A 23236-nucleotide genomic window follows, 5' to 3' on the forward strand; every position below is an offset into this window, starting at 1 on the left:
AAAATTGCCCCTTGAGCTCATGACAAGTGATTACTACAACTGCGTCCCGGCCCTTTGCATGTCGCAGGAAGTGCGGTGGTATTATTACCAAGAGTGATTACTGAGTTTTATTATTAATATTATTCATAAACAAGGTTGTATTCGCATTTCGTCTACTTTATTGCACAGGATCAGGACTTCTGTGCAGGTTAACCCCGTAAGTTCTGTTTCTCCAGTCTGGATCTTGGCTACCAGTAATTACTAGCATGTCTCTCTATGCCCTGAAGGTAACTGTGCCCGCCACACAGCTTCTCCATAGATCATTGTAATGTCATGGTGAGGATGGCACACGGACTGTGTTTGAATTATTCAGTGATTCAGAAGATAGGTACTGGCCCATTATACAAAGCAGAAAAGATGTTAAAGCTGATGCATAAAGTGTTGGTGATTGTAAATATCCTAATTTAGCCTATAAAGGAGTACATGCCTCCCACAATTGTTCTTATGTCATCTATCAGTCATATAAAACAATTGCAACAAGCATGCGCAAGTGTTTGAAATATATGATGGCAAAATGTTATTGAAATGGTTTTAAAGAATACTGCCCCATTGTTTTTGTTTATTTCATTTATTTTTGGTAAAGGGAACTTGTCATCTTAAAAATTACTATTTACCTGCAGATTATGCCTAAATCTTCAGGAAAATAGTATTTAAGCCCTACAGGAAGAAAGTGAAGTTATGTTCTCCCTGCAGCTGCTCACTTCCATTCATTAGGGCAGTAAAAGAAGTGGTTACATTCACCACTGACTACATGATTGTGCTGTAATCACTCCCTGCACTTTGATGGTGCACACACACACACACACACACACACACACACACACACACACACACACACACACACACACAGTGCAGAGCAGGCTGTCAAAGTGGTAAGGGGGCTGGGGTTGGTGGAAGAAAGTACAGCCTGGTCCCTGCACCACCACTGAGTGGAAAAGGGCAGCTGCAGGGGGAATAAAATTTAATTTTTTCCATGTAGCCGCTGCTCCAGTAGGCCAACTAACACAGGGTTTGAACACTATTTACCTGCAGATTAGCCCTGTATATGCATGTAAAAGCATTTCTCCTGGTGACAGTTTTTGGTTTTGTTTTTTTTTCTGTTTTGTTTTTGTTTTTTTTAAGTGGGCATCCACAGGTGATTTTCCTAAATATAACTTAACAAAAATGACAAGATTTAGAGTTAATCACACTTCTTAACATTTTTGTTCATATATTTTGTTTAATAAAAATCACCAGTCTGCAGCTTTTTTTTTTTTTTTATTATATAAAAATGGCACCATGGACTAGTGATGGGGTACACTATAAGGCCCTCATACATGTTCGTTACAAGTTGTCCAATCCTGCCAATTTCAGCAAGATCTCCCGGAAAACTTAAGTGTATATGGGGCCTCTGAACTATTCCTCGACAGATTTCCAGGTGACAAAGATCCAGGTGTTGGAATTACAGTAATCCTTCCTTTTATTTGTTGTTGTAATGCGGGAGTTGGGAGGAAATGGCAGTTGTCCAGTAGCTGTGACATGTTCATGGTCCGCTTTAGGGTCTGTTCATCCTTCTTGATCTGTTCCATTGTTTGGTTTCACCGCAGGATCTGAGTGATGAAATTAATGGAAAGGCCGGGTCTGTTACATCATGAACACCAACCATTGCCAACACACCATGTTGATTATAATCGGATCTGTTGGTTTTCCGTCATGGTGTCTGTCATTTAAATGGACAAAAACTTTGACACTGCTATTATTCCCCCGTTAATACTGGCAGAATCACAACAGCAACTCAGAATACATGGAATCCGATCCCTGGGCGCGGGAGGCCGGATCCCTGGGCGCGGGAGGCCGGATCCCTGGGCGCGGGAGGCCGGATCCCTGGGCGCGGGAGGCCGGATCCCTGGGCGCGGGAGGCCGGATCCCTGGGCGCGGGAGGCCGGATCCCTGGGCGCGGGAGGCCGGATCCCTGGGCGCGGGAGGCCGGATCCCTGGGCGCGGGAGGCCCGATCCCTGCGGCCGGTAAAAAATTACTGTCCAGCTACTGTAAATATGAGAAATTTTTCACTTTTTTTTTTCAAGGTGCACCAAGAATCAGTTTACACCTTTCATAAACATATGCAGTAAGCCCCGTCAATTGGTCTTCTCATATCGACTAAAGGGATCTTTTGGATCTCCGCAGCCATTAGGGCCTGACTTTAACTGCTGCATCCACTATAGTTATGCCCCTCTGTGTCCATACCGTACAATTGCTTCTGATTTTCCATGGTTTAACACCTAAAAACAAGCCTGACTCAACTTTTATATTTTTGTTTAATGTTTTGGCAACTGTTAGTGAAAAGTTTGGACTCGCAACGTATCGAACTGAATTGGGCACACACAAAAGTTCTCTTTTTCAAAAAACAAAAGATGTAGCCGTCCATTTTCTTGTCACCCTGAGAATTACATTAAACGCACTGCCGCAGGATGACATAGTTAGGTTGGAGGTTTAGAGCTCAGGGGCGTAAATGTAATCATGCAAATAGAGCCGAGTACCTCACCTGTAGAGACCATTCCTCCCAGTAATGACTGATTACCAGTAATAATGGCTATTATCATGTCAAGTACAGACCCACAGTGGCTGAAGGAGTGAGTGGAAGAGCTGCGCAAATCTGTCTCTGCAAAACCTACAGTGAATAAATCACTTTGATTCCCACTTCTAAGACCAGCACTTCACATCTTTTTCGTGAACGGAGCTGCTGTACATTCCTGATTGCGGTGTCATCGCTTGTATTTCAGCACTCAAAAGGTCGAACTACCAACAAGCCCATTTCCCCGGCGAGATTTGCAGGGCCGATCTGTATTTTGTTAGGGTTAATTTCTGTATTTTGAGGGGAGTTTTGAAGGGGTAAACTATCTCCCGCGGATCTGCAGGTGCGCTGGCTCCTCCTCCTCACCCGCCGCCGTACCGGGTAGGCGCTTTCTTCCTCCCCGCGTTATTTACACTGTAATTCATTTGTTTTAGTCTGCAATTGGCAGCTGACAGGCTGTAATTTCACGGCTTGTAATAAAAAGGTGTCTCATAATCTGCTTCATTTAGCAGCGGAGCCTCTAATGAAATTAACTGCAGCCCTAATTATTCCCGTGAATACTAACGACCCGCCGTCACGACTCCCTGCGAGAAGGACACTGGGATTCCGCCTTCCGCATCTTGCGGAAGAAAGAGAAGTCACATTTTGGGGGACAGGTTACCTCTCTACCTCCCCCTAGCCAGGCTTCCCGTGAAGCAGGGTTTCTTTTAATATCTCTCCATTACGATCATGAATTTTCCTTCTGCCTATGAGCGGACAATGGTTTATTGTAACGCTGGGGTTTTTGCATTTTTGGTGTCACTCCATGTCCTCCCCAATGCCTGCCATCTCTGCCATGCTCCTGGTAATAGAACGACTCGGAGCCCTCTGCTGTAGGGATACAGAAACTTATCAGCAAGTCAAGCTTTATCTCTTAATGAATAGAGAGTGCTGAAGTAAGCGTTAGGTAATTGAGTTTATAATTAATTACCCAGAACCCTCATCAGATAACACGCTTGTAGAGAAGAATTTTTTTTTATCGCAGTCTCTGTCTTTCTGCGTCCCCCGGGCCTGCCCTTCTCTGTCCTTGTCCTGGCTGCTGCGTGCACTTATCTGCGGCCATGTCTGGCCAGTGGCCCTCCCTGTGTCCCCAGGGTGATGATGGATGAGCTGAAGGAGGGAACTGCTGGGTGACGCTGCGATCCACTGCGGCGATAGTTCCCCTAGCACTGTCCCCCCCCCGGTGTCACTCATGATGGTTGCCTGACATATCCCAACAATGGCCAAGGAAGTCTAAAGTCCATCATCCCTACACCTCCTAGAAACCGTAGACCCCCATCACAAAGGCCACCCATGGTTCCATCTCCTGCTTCATTTCCACCAACAATACAGCTGCAAATGAGCGTCATTCAGAGCATGTCTGCCGGGGTCTTATCACTCACAGACTGAGGAGAGAATCCGGAGCTTTGATTGATCCCTCTGTGATTAGGGGGACGTTTATCTCTGAGAACTCTGCCCCCTCCTTCCCGCCATCCGCACATTCTTTTGCACTTTGCTCTGTTCCATAATCTTCTCGCTACAATTTGTTTTCTCCATTATCTGTAGTGCTCCCTTTTTTTTTTTTTTTTTTTTTTGTCTTCCCTTTATTTTCTTGTATCTTTCTCTCATCCGCTCCTGACAGTGCCTTGTCACCCATCTCGGTCTGTGCACAGCCTCTCCTTTCTTCATTCACGCGTACAGGCAAGAGGTCCAGGCTGTTCATGGCCAGCCTTGGTCACCTGGGGATTAGATGCACAGTGCCACCTGTCCATTAGTTCAGTCTCTAAGCTACTGTCTTTCTTTCTTGTCTGTATGAAAGAAAACGATAAGTACAGCAGTTTGTGCAAGAGGATTGTTGATGGCGGAGATAGGACTCGATGGTGATGGTGATAAACCCCACATGCTGCTTGTCTTGTCATTTAATTAGTATGGAATCTTTAACGTGGCAATAGACATTATAGTACCATACAGTGCTTGTTTCCATATCAAAATCCTTCTAGTTGCATCAAAATAAATTAGCATTTTCAGTGCGATCAGCTTTTCATATTGATAAAGTATCATCCACCTCAATGACAGCTTCCTGTGTACACTGTACATTGTCAGTGAGCTGCTAACCAGTGGTGAGGGTGGAGCTTCACAGAGTAGTACACTAAAAGGCATGAGACATCTAATGATAATCTTCCTCTGATAAAACTTTTTTTTTTTTTTTTCGTTTTTTACATAGTTACTTAGGTTGAAAAAAGACCTAGGTCCATCTAGTTCAACCTTCCTCCACCAATTCTACATTTTGTCACTAAGTCGTTTATAACGAACAATGTTGTATGTACTGAGGAAATCATCCAGCCTTTTTTAAAAGCTGTTATAGTATCTGCCATTACTACCTCTTGTGGTAGGGCATTCCACAGTCTGACTGCTCTAATTGTAAAGAACCCTTTCCTATTTAGCCACCGGAATCGCTTTTCTTCCACTCGCAGTGAGTGCCCCCTGGTCCTTAGTATTGTCTTTGGAAGAAATAAGTCATGTGCCAGTCCTTTATATTGACCACACATGTATTTATACATATAAATGAGATCTCCTCTGAGACGTCTTTTTTTTTTTCGATGTGAGGCCTCCATTCCTTGTAGTAGTCTAGTTAGCCGCCTTTGAACTGACTTTAATGGCAACACACAGCCTAGTAAGTGACCCATCACTGGAGTCAGGCTCTCAGCCTCTACATCATGCTGCTTTCAGATAACAGAGAAAAACATACTGACAGATTCCCTTTAAAGGGGTTATCCACTTCTCAGACACTTACGCCAAGTTCACACAATCCGTATTTGGTCAGTATTTTACATATATTGATTTGTAAGCCAAAACCAGGCGTGAGTGGAAAATGCAAAAGTGGTGCCCGTGTTTCTATTTTGCATTTCCTCTAATTATTCCACTCCTGGTTTTGGCTTATCAATACTGATGTAATATACTAACCAAATACCGAACTTGTGACCATGGCCTTATACTAGTCTGCAGTGCCAGTTCCATTCCAGCGGTGTCCGCAATCTCTCTCCTGGCAAATGTATAAGGCCTCTTTCACACATCCGTTTTTCGCCGTCAGGCACAATCCGTCGAATTGCAGATAAAACTGATCCGGCGTCGGATCCATTGTATTCCCCATAGACTTATATTCGCACCGGATCCAGCGAAATTTCTTTGTTAGGCTGCAGGAAAGGACGCAGCATGCAACGTTTTTTTGTCTTCGGCAAAAAAACAGACCACACCGGATCTGGCGCCGTCCGGCATGTTGTATAATGGAAGCCTATGGGCGCTGGATCCGTCGTCATCCGGCTTATGACGGAATCCAACGATGTATCCGGTTTTTTGAACTGAGCATGCTCAGTATCACAACGGATCCATCAAAAAACGGAAGGAACGCATGGAAAAAACTGATGCGACGGATCCGTTTCATCAGTTTTTTCACTGGATCGTGCCTGACGGTGAAAAACAGATTTGTGAAGCCAGCCTAAGGCTCTGTGCACACGCTGCAGATTTGGTGACAAATTTTCTGCACCATATCTGCACACTGTGGCAAAAAACTGCGTCAAAAACCGGTTGCGGTTTTTGATGTTTTTTTTTTTTGGGCCATCAAGAAAGTTAACGAATTGAAGTCAATAGGTGAAAAAACGCTGCTAAACCTGAGCAATTATTGACATGCTGAAGATTTTTTTCTGCATCAAAACCGCACGGAAAAAAAACGCACCGTGTGCACAGCAAATATAAAATCCCATAGACTTTACTGGCTTCAGGAGAGGCATGCAGATTTTGATGCAGATTTTTGAAAGAACTGCGTCAAAAACCGCACCATGTGCACAGGGCCTAACGGTCTTGCATCACATGAGTCCTGCGGCACATCAGTGGCTGCTTCACTCTTCCGCCTTTGGACATATCACATACATCCAGAGGAAGATCGAGAGCAGCAGCGCTTATTACCTCCAAATATAAGTGATTAGTCCTGAGGTGGAGAGAGTGAAGCAGCCGCTGATCGGCCGCAGGACTCCACGTGACGTAAGCCCATTACACGATCGCGGGGACAGACCGTGCCGACACCACTGGAGGGGGAGTATGTGATATTTTAAAAGGATGAAAACATACAGATTGAGAATGGGTTGTCCATATAGTGTATAGCCCTTTTAATGACCGGTGTAATAGGTTTTGCCTAATTTACCATGTTCTCTGGTAGCAGTATTTTTCCCATCAAGGACTTCAGTATATTTCTGGCATAATTTATGATAAATTTGCTGGGATATCTTCACCGCGCCCCATCAGGCCCCAGCTATGCTTACTTTGGCAAAGCTGGATGCGACTGTTTGTAAAAACAACAAAAGTCACAACATTTTTACTTAAATGCCTTGATGTATCAGGCCCAAAATGATTAGGTCTGTGTCTATATTTTATGGGGAACATGGTGCTTGAATCAATCTGTCACCACATTTCACAATACAAACTCTTATTCTTAAACTGATCCTGTAGACCTGATGAAGCTGGTAAGGTTTTTACTTACTTTGAAAATATGTCAGAATGATTGTATAGTCCTTTCTGAAGGTTTCCCTGTCTGATAGGTGAATGAGTCTTCGATGAGTCCAGTTTAGGATTATATAGTTTTTTTATTTTCAAAGTACTTACACCGGCCTCATCAGGTCAAGGAGATCTAGTTAATAATCTATCCATATGGTAAATTCTGGTGCCAGATCTGCTCTAAGCAGTAGAATCGGATCAGTTGTTGGTCATCACAGGGGCCAGTATTTATTTTGGTTTTTTTTTAATATTATACAGTGGCACCTTGGATTACTAGTATAATTGGTTCCGTGAGTGTGCTCTTAAACCAAGTTACTCTTATATCAAAGCAAATTTTCCCATAGGAAATAATTGAAATGCAGACAATTCGTTCCACAACCTTAAAATATTTACTGTATTTATATAAACTTATTACAGCAATACAATATAATGTACTGTATTCATATAAAATTATTACAGTACACGAATACAAAATACTGTACAGTGAAAAGAATATAAAACAAATTAAACTGCACGTTACCTTACAATAGAATTGTTGGTGTGCGGGAGGTAGACTATAGAGAGAAAATGATGTATAAATATGACAACCTTTATTCTAGTACAATAGATAAAAAAAACACATCCCAAATCTATTCTCCCCAAAATAAGGGCAGGACTAAGCCAAATGTGGGGTAGGAATACTGCACAGGCAGATTACAGTATGTGCTGTACTGGTTAGCAGAAAGAAAGTACAATACTGTATCAGCAAATGCAAATTGATAGAAATGCTATATAGTATATACTGTACAAGTGGTATACTGTAAACAGTACATAAGTACAGAAAGTTACCTCCAGAGCGGGTCAGAGCGCGGTGAAAGGACAGCACCGGAAGTGTACACGGTGAGGATTTACTCTTATTGTAAAGCATTGCTCTTAAACCAAGTTACAGATTTGTAAAAAGCTTTGCTTGTCTTACAAAACGCTCTCAAACCAAGTTACTCTTAATCCAAGGTTCCACTGTATTTGATTTATTGAGGAATAGTTGAATGCCGGCTCCTATTACCACTTTGTCATTACTTTTTCTATTTTCCACTACACATGTATAGATCTAGCTATTGGGTGATGGGTTTTATTACAGTGATGGTTCTGATCATTTAAAGATAGTAAATAAATAATGTCCATGACAGCCGCGACATAAGGTGGTTGGATGAATTGTGCCGCCATCCTGCATGTTGGTGGTCTTAAGATTATGCAAGTCCTTTAAGGATTTTTAACTAGGTAGTGAGTGTCCCTTATCCAGTGTCACAAAGATTGGTGTTCTCCCTGTGCGTGCGGCCCTCAGAGGTACAATATGTCTGTCATTGTGCAATGTGACGTTCCAGGCCCGCGGGGAGAGGAGAGGGCGGGGGAGGGCCGGGGAAGGTAGCAGGGCAGAGTATCATTATCAGACGTAATTGATAAATAATATCCCTCATAAATACTGCCAGTCCTTCAATTAGTTTTCTGTAAAGTTCGGGATGGGGAAGTGATGGCCTGTCAAAGTGACAATGGATGACAAAAATTAATAAATTGCCTTCTAAATAGTGCGGACACTTAAGAAAAATTGGGCAGCCAATTTAGCCCAGCGGGAGGTGGGGGGCCGGGGGCTTCTTCTCGTTTTTATTTTGTGCTCTTGTCGGGCCTCTAATGTTGTCTGGGCTTTATTAATGATAACGGAGCCTCCGCTGCCGCTTATGTTGCTACGGGCAACTTTGTTCATTAAAATTAAAGCCGGCGTTTAATCCCATTAGCTGCTCTCTGGGTAGCTCCTGTCGCTGACAGTATACGGGGGGGAGCGTATGTGGTTCTCTGCCCTGCGGACGGTAGGGTCGGCACAAATGGTGATGCACTTTATTCTTTACTGCTTTTTTTTCTTTTAACAAAACAAGCGCGAGTGTGTATTTATATATGTATGTTTACAAATTAATGTTTATATATGAGAAACACACACGTACGTTTTATGTTTTTATGTCAATTTTTTTGTCTTTTGATATCATACTATTCTTTTTTTTCCATTACGGGCCAATACGTTTCCGGCATCGGAAGTGTTAACAAGCCTTTATTTCTTTTACCAACAGATTTTAATTAGTGTGGTGAATTGAGAAGCGAGCGTTAGCACTAGCACCGATCCCCTGATATTACGGCGCTGTCTGTAAATAAATGGTAGCATACGCCATCGAGGAGAATCACTGAAGTTAAAAATGCTCGTTAGAGGAACGTGGGAGTTTTGTGTTTATTTGCTCGTGTTAATTGCTGCCCAACAGTTATTGGTGCAGAAATAAGTGCACCGAACGTGCAAGGCCGGAGAACGTGAAACAAATTGGCTTTGGCACTCCTCATGGCATTAGACGTTGAATATGAAATCCAGGTTAGATTAGAAAAGACGTGAAAAATTACCGGGCGCTCTCCAAACCGTCTGTATGGCACTTCGTGCGGGCGCGCGGAGCCCCTCCAGTTAGTTATAAATGCGTCTGTCCTTGTTTTCCATTTGTATTTGCTAATAACAATGTGAGATAATGTGCGTTCCGTGGAGATGCAAAGAGAGATGAATGACAGTATCAAACTCATTGTGTCAGGGGGAGGGGGGGTGTGAGGGATGCCGGGGATGCAGCCACCTCTGGGGTGAGGAGGTTTTTGCAAAGAGAACCCAGTGGGTCAGAGATACGCAGAAAACTATTACCCAATATTTACCTCTAAAAATTGAATTTGTCACCCTTTCTCCGCAGTGATTGGCGTTTGTAGGAATCGTTTACCTATTATTACGGATAGATTGATCTGCCGCGGCGGTTAAATAGTTAACAAGCGCAAGAGTGGCTCCTGTTATAGATTGCATGCCGCAGCCTCCCGAGCTGCGTGGTATCAATCTGAGCTCCAGTATAATGTTCATGTTCTAGGCGCCGGAGCTGTCATGTGTAAGGAGCTGTGAAGATGTATATTTTGAAGAGCGAAAAAAGAGCAGACCCTGCTTTTTTATCCTGCCACCCTTTAATTGTTGACTAAAATCTAATAACTGTTGTGCTAAATGAGCCATTAAATGTCCTTCTCGTAAAACATTGTGTATCAAATGATTTTAATGTTAGAAGCATAATGTCACTTTCATCTTCATGACAAGAGGCAGATAGCTGGGAACGAGGAGACAGAGAATTAATGATGAGGGAAGCAGGAGCGGGGCTGGTATCCTGCACCGAGGCACGGCGGGGAGACGCGTGCATTCAGGACCTTGGACAAAGCACTTGGCCATGCTTTAATACACTCAACTTCTCCCGTGACCTGGGGTTCACAAATCAAAATCACACACCCCTGTATCAATAGATCTAATCATGAATTGATACATTACGTGTAGAGAAGATTATATAAAATTATATAATATTTATTTTTCATGTTTTCTTCTGCGTAGTAGTCATCTTCTACCAGGTAATTAAGTTAAGCGATGAGCACATATGTGAATACCTATAGGCACCATGTATGTGACAAACTGATTCTCCCTCCCCTGTATATTGTAAAGGACATTAAAAAAATACTTAAAGATTCCTATGCAAATTGGGATTTCCCTAATATTCCACTAGATCAGATATAAATTATTTGGGAATGTTGAGCCCATTTTTACACCACCTTGTGAGCCCAACAGGTTTTAGATGGGTTTTTTTGACCATTGTTGTTCATGGGTCTAGAGGAAAGGGCATGAACTTTTTGGGCGCGTTTAGACTTGACGATTTTTGGCATTTTAACGACAATATAAAACATCAGCTGGAGATTATTTGTTTGTATTGACAGACGAGCAATGATGAAGACCAAATGATCGTGACTATGACCGTCCTGTGCCCATACCCGCTCATGTCCTCGGCACAGGTCCCTTTTACATGGGGCGATGTACCGCTAACACTTATTTGTTTGCTGGTATAAACAATCCAGAGAAACGAGCGCTGTGCATGTTCAGCGACTGATTGCCGGCACAGGCCGATAATCGGGAGCACATTTCTATGGACATTGCATCACCGACTCTTGACTTATCTAATGCACCATTGGAATTCTGGATAAAATCTGCTGGTGTAGTTGAGGAGTGCAGCTTGTAATACAGATGTTATGCAGGGGCGGCCGTAGCCGGCCTGTGGGGCTCAAGCTGGGAGAAAATGGTTCTATTAATTGTTGGCCTTGGGAGAGATAAGACGGGGACAGCAGGAGGGGCAGGTGATGGAGCATCATAGTAATGGACCCCAGGTTGGAATGATTGTGGACACGGGTGGGTGGTAATGACCTTCCCAAGGTCCTGGTTTCACCTTCTGCTGGGGCTTTAATGTTTTTTCTATGTTCTAGCTTATTTCTGATAAAGGTGCACCGATGATGAGCAGCGTAATGTGTGACGTGGTCTCTCCTACCTTATGGGGAGCTTTGATTTGATTTCCTACCGTACAATTGAGTAATACAGATGATCAAGCTTGAAGATTCCCTGCTCAAAAGCATTCAACCGTTCTTATGGGATTTGCTCTCAGATATTGAAACCTTATGTAGGTTGTTGTGTTTTAGATTGACTTTTTGCTTAAAGGGGGCTTTACACGCTACGACATCGCTCAAGCGATCTCGTTGGGGTCACGTAATTTGTGACGCACATCCGGCCGCATTAGCGATGCCGTTGCGTGTGACACCTATGAGCGATTTTGCATCGTCGCAAAAATGTGCAAAATCGCTCATCGGTGACATGGGGGGCCATTCTCAAATATCGTTACTGCAGCAGTAACGAAGTTGTTCCTCGTTCCTGCGGCAGCACACATCGCTCCGTGTGACGCCGCAGGAACGAGGAACCTCACCTTACCTGCCTCCCGGCCGCTATGCGGAAGGAAGGAGATGGGCGGGATGTTCATCCCGCTCATCTCCGTCCCTCCGCTTCTATTGGGCGGCGGTTCAGTGACGCTGCTGTGACGCTGAACGAACCGCCCCCTTAGAAAGGAGGTGGTTCGCCGGTCACAGCAACGTCGCCGGGAAGGTAAGTACATGTGACGGGTCTGGGCGATGTTGTGCAGCACAGGCAGCGATTTGCCCATGTCGCACAACAGATGGGGGCGGGTACCCACGCTAGCGATATCGGGACCGATATCGCAGCGTGTAAAGCCTAACCCAACATATGACAAAAATACTATGTGTATTTTAAGTTAGTCTTTTATGATGGATTAAAAGGGTTGTCCCGGGTTAGAATACAGATGTTTTCCTTCCATCGAATCTGTCATTAAGGCTATGTTTCGTGTCTCTTCTCAACCATAGTATACGTAAAGCAGACTGTAGACCCATTTTTTTCTAGCTCTCAACAACCTCTTCTATTCTTATCCAGAAATATGATTGGGGCTATTTGTATTCAGGACATTGAGGTGCTGGAGAATCTTTTATTAGAACTAAGTGTTGTGCTGGTCCTCTGTTATTCCCTTGTAAAATTCATGGCTAAAATGAAAGTGTTGTCCCTTTTCAAAAACCCCAGTCCCTGGGCATAGTATTTATATTTATATATAAAAAAACAAACAAACATGCTTTACTCTCCATCCCCAGGTCCAGCTGAATCTCCACCCCTGGTCCTGGCGTCTGGTATAGGTGCAGTGTTGACGTCACGTTAACGGGGTTGAAGCTACTCTGTGAGCTCAGTGGCTCTGACTGGGGCATTCAGTCTGCACGGCAGAGCCGCTGAGCTCGCTGATTGGCATCTGCCGCACTGCTGACCTGTCACCAGACACTGGGAGCAGCGGTAGAGACTCTGTGGAGGACTCAAGGGTAACTAAAGTGTGATGTATTTTTTTTTTTTTTTAATCCAGGACTGGGATTTTCTGGAAGGGACAACCATATTCCAGCATATTCATGAGCTCTGTATAACTGCTGGCTCTGCAGCAGACAAAACGTTGATTTTATCAAAATGACAGCAAACAGCTCAGTAAGTGACACATCACTGGGATCAGGGTCTCTGTCTCTACATTATGCGGCTCTCAGATGGGGAAGCAAAAACCTGGTGACAGATTCCCTTTAAAGGAGTTTTCCCTGACTTGAACCTTGGTGATCTATCCGTAGAATAGGTCATCAATGTCAGTTGGGTTCACAACGTTGGACTTGGTTTGCAGAATGAGCCCTGATGACATCGGAAGCATTGGTGTCACGCTCTTTGGCCACCAGAGACAAATAGTGAGCAGCATACAGACTTTGCAATTACAAATGATGCATTTACAAGAAAAGGGATTTCACATCTGAAAATAGATGAAGCGACTGTTTTATGCTTCAATATTTCTTTAACCGAAGAGATTCTTATTCCTCATTGGATTCTCAATCTTGAAACCACCGGACTCTTCTGAAGAGGAAGAGGGGGAGATTTCAACTCTTCCAGACTGTGATGTTTTTGAAAACTTTAAAATAGAGCTATCCATCAGCTGTTCCCGGTCCACCGCTGGCTGGAACCACTCAGTTGTGAACCTGCACATCTCCATCGATGGAATAGTGGCCATGGCCAGTTACTGCACATCCGCCACCTTATTGATTTGTAACACTGTAGGAGGGAAAAAGTGCAAATAGGGTCTTACCCGTTATGAGGGTAAAGAGACAAGAGAGACATGCACTCACCTGGTGAGGTTGTGCCAGTCACAACCCCTTTCTTACGCTTGTGAGTGTCTGGTGGTTTAGCAGCGGCACCGGAGAGGTAATATAATTATAGGTAAAAGGGAACGGGTTTAATGCCGCGCTAAAAACCACAGATGCTGTAGATTAAAAGATTTCCTTTTATTTTTACAGTTCTACGCGTTTCAGAGACATCTCCGTCTCCTTCCTCAGGAAAAATGCATGATTTCTTTTTTCCTGAGGAAGGAGATGGAGATGTCTCTGAAACGCGTAGAACTGTAAAAATAAAAGGAAATCTTTTAATCTACAGCATCTGTGGTTTTTAGCGCGGCATTAAACCCGTTTCCTTTTACCTATACATTATATTACCTTATTGATTCGAATAGGGGCAAATATGCAGTACCCAGCTGTGGCCACTATTCAGTTGACTTGATAGAGCTGGGCTGTGCAGGTACACAGCTGAGTAGTCCTGGCCGTCTGAGGATAGGTAATCAATGGTAAAGTCCTGGACAGCCACTTTAACACTTGGCTGTTAACCCTCTTATTAAGGGGAGTGTTCTACAGGCTAAATCCATCTGCAGTGATTGGACGGTTTGTACGGACACGCCCCCACTGGTGAATTCACAACATTCTAAGGCTATGTGCCCACGGGACTCTGTACCCGTGGATATAAGGTACGTCCGCAGGTTTCCCGCAGCAGCTCCCCGCAATCCACAGCTTTCTATAGCTGCGGGATTCCAGTGAAATATCTGCGGTAAACCTGCGGACATTCATGCGGCTTGCCTGCAGAATTCCCGCCCTGTATCTCCATAGTGGAGGGACGGGAATTCCGCAGGTATTTCTGCAGGAATAATTGACATGTAGTTAAGTGCGGCTGCGGGATATCCGCAGCATATTCTACAGCTGCACATACCGCAGCATGGACACAGCACTCCCCATGTCCCATAGGATAACATGGGGCGTGTCTGTACTTGCTAAAACCTGGGATTTATCTACAAAATCCAGATTAAATCCGCAGGTTTTCTGCCGCAAAATCTGCAGGTGCAGACTGCCGTGGGCACATAGCCGAAAAAGTGATAAAACTGTTCTGTCAGTTGTAATTACCGCAGGGATGATTGGGCCTGTTAGTGTCCACCACCAAAAATAACATACCACCATATTTACAGCAGCTGTCCAGAAAGTCTGCCATCCCTACACACTGCACTCCGGTAACTTCTACAGTATTAAGGGGAATCTGTCAGCAGGTTTTTGCTCTCCCATCTGAGAGCAGCATAATGTAGAGACAGAGCCCCTGATTCCAGCAATGTGTCACTTACTGAGCTGTTTGCTGTCATTTTGATAAAACCACTGTTTAGTCTGCTGCAGATTTAGCAGTTATTTGACTGTGGCGCTCTATAACCCTATCCACACCACTGATTGGCATCTTTCTACCCACATACGGTGTACACAGAAAGCTGCCACTGGTGAAGGCAGAGTTATACAGAGCTCATGAATCTGCTGGATTACCTTGCAGCAGGCCAAGTAGTCCTGTAATGATAATCTACTGCTGATTAAACAGTGAGTTTATCAAAACTACACTAAGCAGCCCAGTAAGTGACACATCTCTAAAATTAGGATGCCTGTCTGTTATGCTATCAGATTAGGTGTCAAAAACCTGGTGACAGATTCCCTTTAAGACATGAGTCGGTTAGCAAAATGAACAAGAATCTATCTTCTTTCTCTTCTTTTCCTTTCTTCCTCCTTTCCTCCACTGTTTCTATATCTGTGGCGAGCCCCAATTGGCATGTATCTATCATTATTAAAATGTGCCTGGTGTATACGTGCAGGGGTGCCAGCACAGGGCAGAGATGCTCCTGTCGCTATCCCCCCTGTCTTTATTATTGTAAATTACTGCTGCGCTCTGGAGAGGTGAGCGGTTTAGCCAATTAGTGGCATTTGAGTTGGATTTGCTTGTCATTAGCTGTGCTCCTGTGCAGAGCTCTTTGAAGCCGGCTCCTGTGTGATGTCCTCCCAGCGGTGAGATGTTGGTAATGACAGAGGGGTCACTGGGGTGATGTGACCCCGCCACCAACATCCTTTTATTGTTTTATTTCTTTCTTTATTTTATCATTTTTTGTTTCCCAGGCTTAGCAAATAGGGCATTGACAATAACAAGTTCCCTCTTAGCACCCTGCCTGGGCTTGTGGCGGCCACTGACGGCTCTATTAAAGTGTAATGTGCAGCAACCCCCACCACCACCTTCATGGATACAGAAATATTGCCAACAGAAGGTGGAGAGGTGTGATTAGGACACTCTGATGAACTACATCAGAACTACCGGTCCACCGCGTCGGAAGGAGGAACATGCCATGGACCGGTTGAAGTTGACGGTGTTAACCCGTTCCTTGCTTCTCACTAGATATTCCCATTGTTTGTCTATTTTCATTTTGTTTGGGTTTTTTTCTGCCGCCCATCAATCCACTTATAAAACCAGTGCCATGCAATAGCGCTGCAGATGGAGGGAATGTGTAGGAACGCCTACTTGACATTAGTTATTTTTGGACACATACCTGTTTAAAAAAAATAAAGATACATTGACACCATGTAATGGGGACTGACACGTTACACCCTATATGGTTTTCGATCTGTCTCCATCGCCTCTGTCGCACATCATCAGCGCGTCCTGCCCCTGGTCAGTCTTAGCGCGACCAACCTCTCCCTCTGCAGGCACACGCGGATCAATAAATCTTTGCTGGTAAATAATTGCTATTGAACTGTGTTCCCATGCAGGAGTGTGAGCGCTCTGTTGTGACAGCCCGGGGGGAACATCTCCCTTCTATGTCAATCGCTTCATTTCAGAGCGGGGAGCATACCTGGGGTAGAGACGTTACCCCCCGCTGTGTACGGCTGACCTGAGCGAAGTCTATCATGGCTAATATACTTGTCATTGGACTTTCATCATAATGAGTCTTTACTGATACTGACAGCTCGGCTTCACTTCTTCACCTTGTTCTTTAGTAGTTTGCAAGGAAATGCTGTAACTATGATGGCTGCGTCCTTAATATATAATATATGGTGTAAGTGCGATCATTTCAGCCCCTGTATTGTATATGATTCACCAAAAACAAGAATATCACACGTCTATTGTATTTTAGCTGTTATGTACGGCCAGCGTGAATCTGATCTAAAGGAGTCCATATACATTAGATTAATGACAATGTATGGGGGCCTTCTGCCCTCCTGCAGGAGGTGTGTTGGGGGGGGGATGAATGACGATCCTCTGTTCTGCTCAGAACGTTCTGGCAGCAGCTTTTCTATATCTCCTCTGTCATGGAGAGTATATGTGCTTGGCTAGGAGCGTTGACTCTGGAGGCCCCATACACATTAGACTAAAGTCGCCTGTGCCCATCTCCCAGATATCGGCTGGGTCGGTCCACAGTCTGATGTGTATGGGGTGTCCCTGACTCTTCCACATCAGATGAGGTTTGAATTCTATGGTCCGATACATTTGTTTTCCTGGTGATGTCTCCTCTGTCAGCAGCTCCCTCCATAGGGAACACAGGAGCACCCGGCCGAGCGTGCCTGTGTGTGACGAATGTGGGAGACTGCTGTATCTAATCTACTGTATCTAATACTTATGGAGGGCTGGGGTTTTTCCTCATCATTATAAATAGGTAAATTTGCAAAGTGCTTGTAAAACCAAGAAACTTTGCAAATTTCCTCTTATTAAAATTCTCAAAATGGAGGGATTTTTAATTCTATCATGTACTGCACATTGCCTATACTAATGGCCTCCTGTGCAGTATTATCAGAAGTGGCTGGTTTCTATGGCAATGGCCTCCTGTGCAGTATTATCAAAAGTGGCTGGTTTCCAAGGCAATGGCCTCCTGTGCAGTATTATCAGAAGTGGCTGGTTTCCATGGCAATGGCCTCCTGTGCAGTATTATCAGAAGTGGCTGGTTTCCATGGCAATGGCCTCCTGTGCAGTATTATCAAAAGTGGCTGGTTTCCAAGGCATTGGCTTCCTTTGCAGTATTATCAGAAGTGGCTGGTTTACAAGGCAATGGCTTCCTGTGCAGTATTATCAGAAGTGGCTGGTTTCCAAGGCAATGGCTTCCTGTGCAGTATTATCAGAAGTGGCTGGTTTCCAAGGCAATGGCCTCCTGTGCAGTATTATCAGAAGTGGCTGCTTTCCAAGGCAATGGCTTCCTTTGCAGTATTATCAGAAGTGGCTGGTTTCCAAGGTTATGGCATCCTGTGCAGTATTATCAGAAGTGGCTGGTTTCCAAGGTTATGGAATCCTGTGCAGTATTATCAGAAGTGGCTGGTTTCCAAGGCAATGGCTTCCTGTGCAGTATTATCAGAAGTGGCTGGTTTCCAAGGCAATGGCCTCCTGTGCAGTATTATCAGAAGTGGCTGCTTTCCAAGGCAATGGCTTCCTTTGCAGTATTATCAGAAGTGGCTGGTTTCCAAGGCAATGGCATCCTGTGCAGTATTATCCGAAGTGGCTGGTTTCCAAGGCAATGGCCTCCTGTGCAGTATTATCAGAAGTGGCTGGTTTCCAAGGCAATGGCCTCCTGTGCAGTATTATCAGAAGTGGCTGGTTTCCAAGGCAATGGCTTCCTGTGCAGTATTATCAGAAGTGGCTGGTTTCCAAGGCAATGGCATCCTGTGCAGTATTATCAGAAGTGGCTGGTTTCCAAGGTTATGGCATCCTGTGCAGTATTATCAGAAGTGGCTGGTTTCCAAGGCAATGGCATCCTGTGCAGTATTATCCGAAGTGGCTGGTTTCCAAGGCAATGGCCTCCTGTGCAGTATTATCAGAAGTGGCTGGTTTCCAAGGCATTGGCATCCTGTGCAGTATTATCAGAAGTGGCTGGTTTCTAAGGCAAAATATGCAGCACTTTCAGGCTCTTTGCAATGAAGCTTGCACGTTCTGCTCTGAAACGTGACCGTATCATACCGCTGGACCGGACTGTCAATCATCAGGAATGCAAGCAGGAGGCTGGGGAGCGTTGCACTTCTGAAGTCCGATCATAACAAACCATTACAGGCCCACTATGTATTGGACACTTCCCTCCCATGTGCAGTCACACTTGGCAAGGTATGCATGTATTGATGATGGGTCAATAAGTGTCTGCCAGACACCTCTAGTGGCAGCCTAAGTCCCCCCAGAAAACAAAAGAATGGCTGATGCTTCTGTTTCCGGTCGTCATCATCTATAGGAGGACAGTCAGGGCACCTTCATATACATCAGATACATTTGCTCTAACAAGATCATATCACCTATATTTTTCTAAAAGGAACCTGTCAGCTGATTCGTGCTGCCCAAACCACAGGCATCATGAAGCAGAGCCCGGCTGCACAATTGCAGCCATGTATATATATTCTTGGAACGTTTCAGAGAAAATATACTTTAGAGAAGCTGGGGCCCATAGCCGGAGGCGAGTCTGGTCCAGCTCCGTTCTCTGCCAACTTTTCCTTGCGCTGCTTCAGGTGATTGACTGGTCTCTCGCTATGGTAAGTGACCTGTCAATCATCTACAGCGGCGCTGGAAGTAGCCGGCCTAGGGAGGCGCTGGACTAGTCTGATCTCTCTTTATGGTCCCCAGTTGGACCTTCAAAGTGTATTTTCTTTGAAACGCTGGGGTGTTTCAGATTCGAGTATACCTGGCTGCAGTGTTGCACCCAGGCACTGATTCATGATGCCTGTGGTTTGGGCAGCACCGTCAGCTGACAGGTTCTCTTTAAGAAATTAAACCTGATACTGCTAAATGTTCTTTATCTAATATGTTTTTATATTTATATAGTAGAGGAGGGGAGGAGGTGAGCTGTGACCATCAACTATTATAAATTGCATATAATGTGTTATCTATATATAGGTGTTGGCTGTCATTCTAATATTGCTTATGATAAGACACTCTCAGCTAAATAGTGATCCCTACAAAGCAGCAAATATCAGATAATGATTTCTTTTAATCAGTTGAAAAATGTTTAATACAAAAAACAAAAACTAATTTTCCAATTAGGCGTTTTTCAATTTCCCTTTTCTACATTGATGATAAATTGTCTGTCAGCAGACATCACTATGGGGCGCTCAGTGCATAGAAATGTATGCTGCTACCATTGAATTCAATGGAAGTTGTAAAAATCGCATTGCTCCCCCTAGTGGTGGCTGCAGTAAAGTGCTAAGGAATCAGTCCTGGCCATCGTCTCACCACAAGCCCCACTGCAATGGCGTTTTTCTTCCTTTTTGCCTCATTCAGACATTAGGGATTTTTCTTGTACATTGATTAAAATCAGTCTGATTTCTTTAGTGTTTTGGCTCAGAATTTTCTTCAGTGTCTCATCGGTGGGGTTTGTGCATGCCCCCACAAAACAACAAAAAACAAAGTGTGCAGTGTGTAATGTTCACAGACCCATAGACTTGCTCTCTTGTTACTACATTAACCTCTTGTCTCTCTTTTGTAGGGTATGCTACTGAAGCGAAGTGGGAAATCCCTAAATAAGGAATGGAAGAAGAAATACGTGACTCTGAGTGACAATGGGGTCCTCACCTATCACCCTAGTTTACATGTAAGTGCACTGCTTCTCCCCATGTTCTGTGTGTGGCCATGTCAGTCCTCTGTACACCTCACCTATTGCTGTAGTGGTTTTCCAGCATAAGCGCCATGTCCACCTGTTGACCCTCTACATAACCACCAAACCCAATGCAGTGCCGTCTGCTGAATCCACTGTAGGCACTAATAGTACACTGAAGAGTTCTTTTTACTAATATCACCACCGGCCGATTTTCCGTTTTTATTAATTTTTTTTTTTTGCTCCCCTTCTTCTGAGAGCTGTAACTATTTTAGTTTTCCGTCAATCTTGCCATCTAAGGGCTTGTTTTTTTGCAGAACCAGTTGTACTTTTTAAATGAAACCATGAGTGTTACCATATAGTGTACTGGAAAATGGCAAAAAAAAATTCCAAGTGCGGAACAATTTCAATAAAAAGTGCGATTGTACGATTGTTTTTGATATTTTATTCACCGTGCTCACTATATAGTAAAACTCATGTGTTGGTGGGATGCCTCAGGTCGGTATGAGTTCGTAGATGGCAAACATGTATAGCTTTATTTTTATCTAAGGGGTTAAAAAAAAATCAGAAGTTTGTCCAAAAAAAGGCCCATTTTTTGCACCATTTTCCGCGACCCGTAGCAGTCTCATTTTTCTGGATATGGGCTTAGTGATGGCTTATTTTTGCGTCTTGAGCTGACATTTTTAACGATACCATTTTTGTGCAGATACTAAGTTTTCGCCTGTTGCATTTTGCGCAAAAATTGTGGCAACCCAAAAAGGTAATTTTGGCATTTACCGATCAGATTAATTGATTTTATATTTTGATCGGGCATTTCTGAATGCGGCGATACCAAATACGTGTATATTTTTTAATTTCTTTTTACCCTTTAATTTTCAATGAGGCGAAAGGGGGGGTGATTTGAACTTTTAGGTTTTTTTTTATTTTTTTAAACTTTTTTATATATATTTTACTAGTCCCCATAAGGGACTATAAGGATCATCAGTCTGATCGCTCATTTATTTCTGCTGATCAGAGCTGCACAGCTGAGAACAGCAGAAATACTCGCCACTTGTCACTGACAGCAGCTGGCCGGGTGAAAGAGGAAGGAAGTCATGTGAGTTACATGAGTCATTACATGACCCTGTGGTATCATGACAACCATCGGCTGACAGTGATCACGTCACTGCGACGCCAATGGAGCCAGGTGAGTACAGATTTACCGCGGCAGGGATTTAAATGGCTGTCACATTTTGATGGCGCCATTTAAGGGGTTAAAAGGCACATGTCAGCTGTACAAATCAGCTGACATGTGCGCGGATCCCTGCTGGCTGTAGCTGGCAGGGATTAGGCTACTTTCACACATCCGGTTTGAGCAGTGCGGCTCAATCAGGCTGTGAAACCTATGCAACGGATGCGGAGAAAACACTGCATCCTTTGCATAAGTTTTTACATGCGGCCCGTCCGTTTTTTTCCGATTGCGGCACGCTACTGAGCATGTGCAGTGGAAGAAACCGCATGCGGCAGCCGGATGCGGTTTTTGCCGCATCGCGCCGCATCCGGCGTCCATATGCATGCATTGAAAAATGCACCGCGGCGCGATGCGGGTTTTTTTTTTTTGCCGGAGCAAAAAATGTGCCAGGGAACGTTCCATCCGGCCGCTGCATCGGCTAAATCTGACGCATGCGGCAAAAAACCGGACGGAATGCAAGCCCATGCGGCACAATGCGGTGCCAATGCAAGTCAATGCTGGAAAAAACAAAACCGGCGGCAAAAAAAAAGGTTTTGTTTTTTCAGCAGAGCGCCGGATTGTGCCGCACTGCTACAGCCGGATGTGTGAAAGTAGCCTTAGACTATGACCACTTAGGACGTAATATTACTGCCCGAAGTTGTTAAGGGGTTAAAGGGAACCTGTCACCAGGTTTTTCCCTTATGAGCTGTGGCCACCACTAGTGAGCTCTTATATACAGCATTCCACAATACTGTATATAAGAGCCCAGGACTATCTGTATCACGTAAAAAACACCTTTATAATACTCACCTAGGGGGCAGTCTGGTCAAATGGGTGTCATTGGTCTTAGTCCGGCGCCTCCTCTCTTCTTGCGATCGTTGACCTCCTGCCCAAGCCCTGTGTGCATGACGCGTCCTACGTCATCCACACACAGGCCTCTATTGCGCTCTTGTGCATGGTGATCTGCCCTGTTGAGGGCAGAGAAAAGTACTGCAATGCGCATTCGCAAGAAAAGGTCAAAGACCACCCGCGTATTCGCACTACAGTACCTTGATCTGCCGTCAGCCGGGCAGAGCAAAGTGCACAGGAGCGCAATGGAGGCCTCTGTGTGAATGACACAGGACGCGTCATGAACACGCGGCTGGGCAGGAGGACGGCGATCCTCATACAGTGCGGCCTGGGCTTTTAAATACAGTATTCTAGAATGCTGTATATAGGGGATCACTGGTGGAGGTCGCAGGGAAAAATCTGGTGAAAGGTTCCCTTTAATGGGAATCTGTCACCAGATTTTTGCTACCTCATCTGAGAGTAGCATAATATAGGGAAGGACACCCTCATTCCTGCAATGTGTCACTTAATGTACTAGGTGCAGCAGTAGTGATACAGTTAGAGTTTTTAGATTTATGTAGCAGAGCTTATAAAGCTATCGCCACTCATAACCCTGATTAGCAGCTTTCTGTGCACATTGTATATTGACAGTCGGCTGCCAATCATTGCTGGGGGTGTGGTTAGACTAGGATGCACAAGGACAGTCAGTCTGGCAGTAATAATCTCCTTCTGATAAAACACTCATTGTATTCTACAACAGCACCCAGCCTCATAAGCGAAACATTGCTGAAATCGGTGTCTCAGCCCCTTCTTCATCCTGTGGTCCCGTTACATAGCAAAGACCTGACAGAGTTTATTTAAAGCCTTTGTTTACATCAGAAGTA

General features: G+C 44.4%; 1 protein-coding gene across 4 annotated transcripts in view; it reads left to right on the forward strand.

Moving 5' to 3' along the window:
• AGAP1 (ArfGAP with GTPase domain, ankyrin repeat and PH domain 1) overlaps window positions 1-23236 on the forward strand; it is a 578830-nt gene that overhangs the window by 425660 nt on the left and 129934 nt on the right. For all 4 annotated transcript variants that reach the window (XM_075317477.1, XM_075317478.1, XM_075317475.1 and 1 more), the window contains one exon: window positions 20207-20311. In XM_075317477.1, the coding sequence (XP_075173592.1) occupies window positions 20207-20311 (105 nt within the window). The remainder of the gene's footprint in view (window positions 1-20206; window positions 20312-23236) is intronic.

The sequence above is a fragment of the Anomaloglossus baeobatrachus genome, chromosome 7, assembly GCF_048569485.1.
Source record: "Anomaloglossus baeobatrachus isolate aAnoBae1 chromosome 7, aAnoBae1.hap1, whole genome shotgun sequence".
In the NCBI taxonomy this organism is placed as follows: Eukaryota; Metazoa; Chordata; class Amphibia; order Anura; family Aromobatidae; genus Anomaloglossus; species Anomaloglossus baeobatrachus.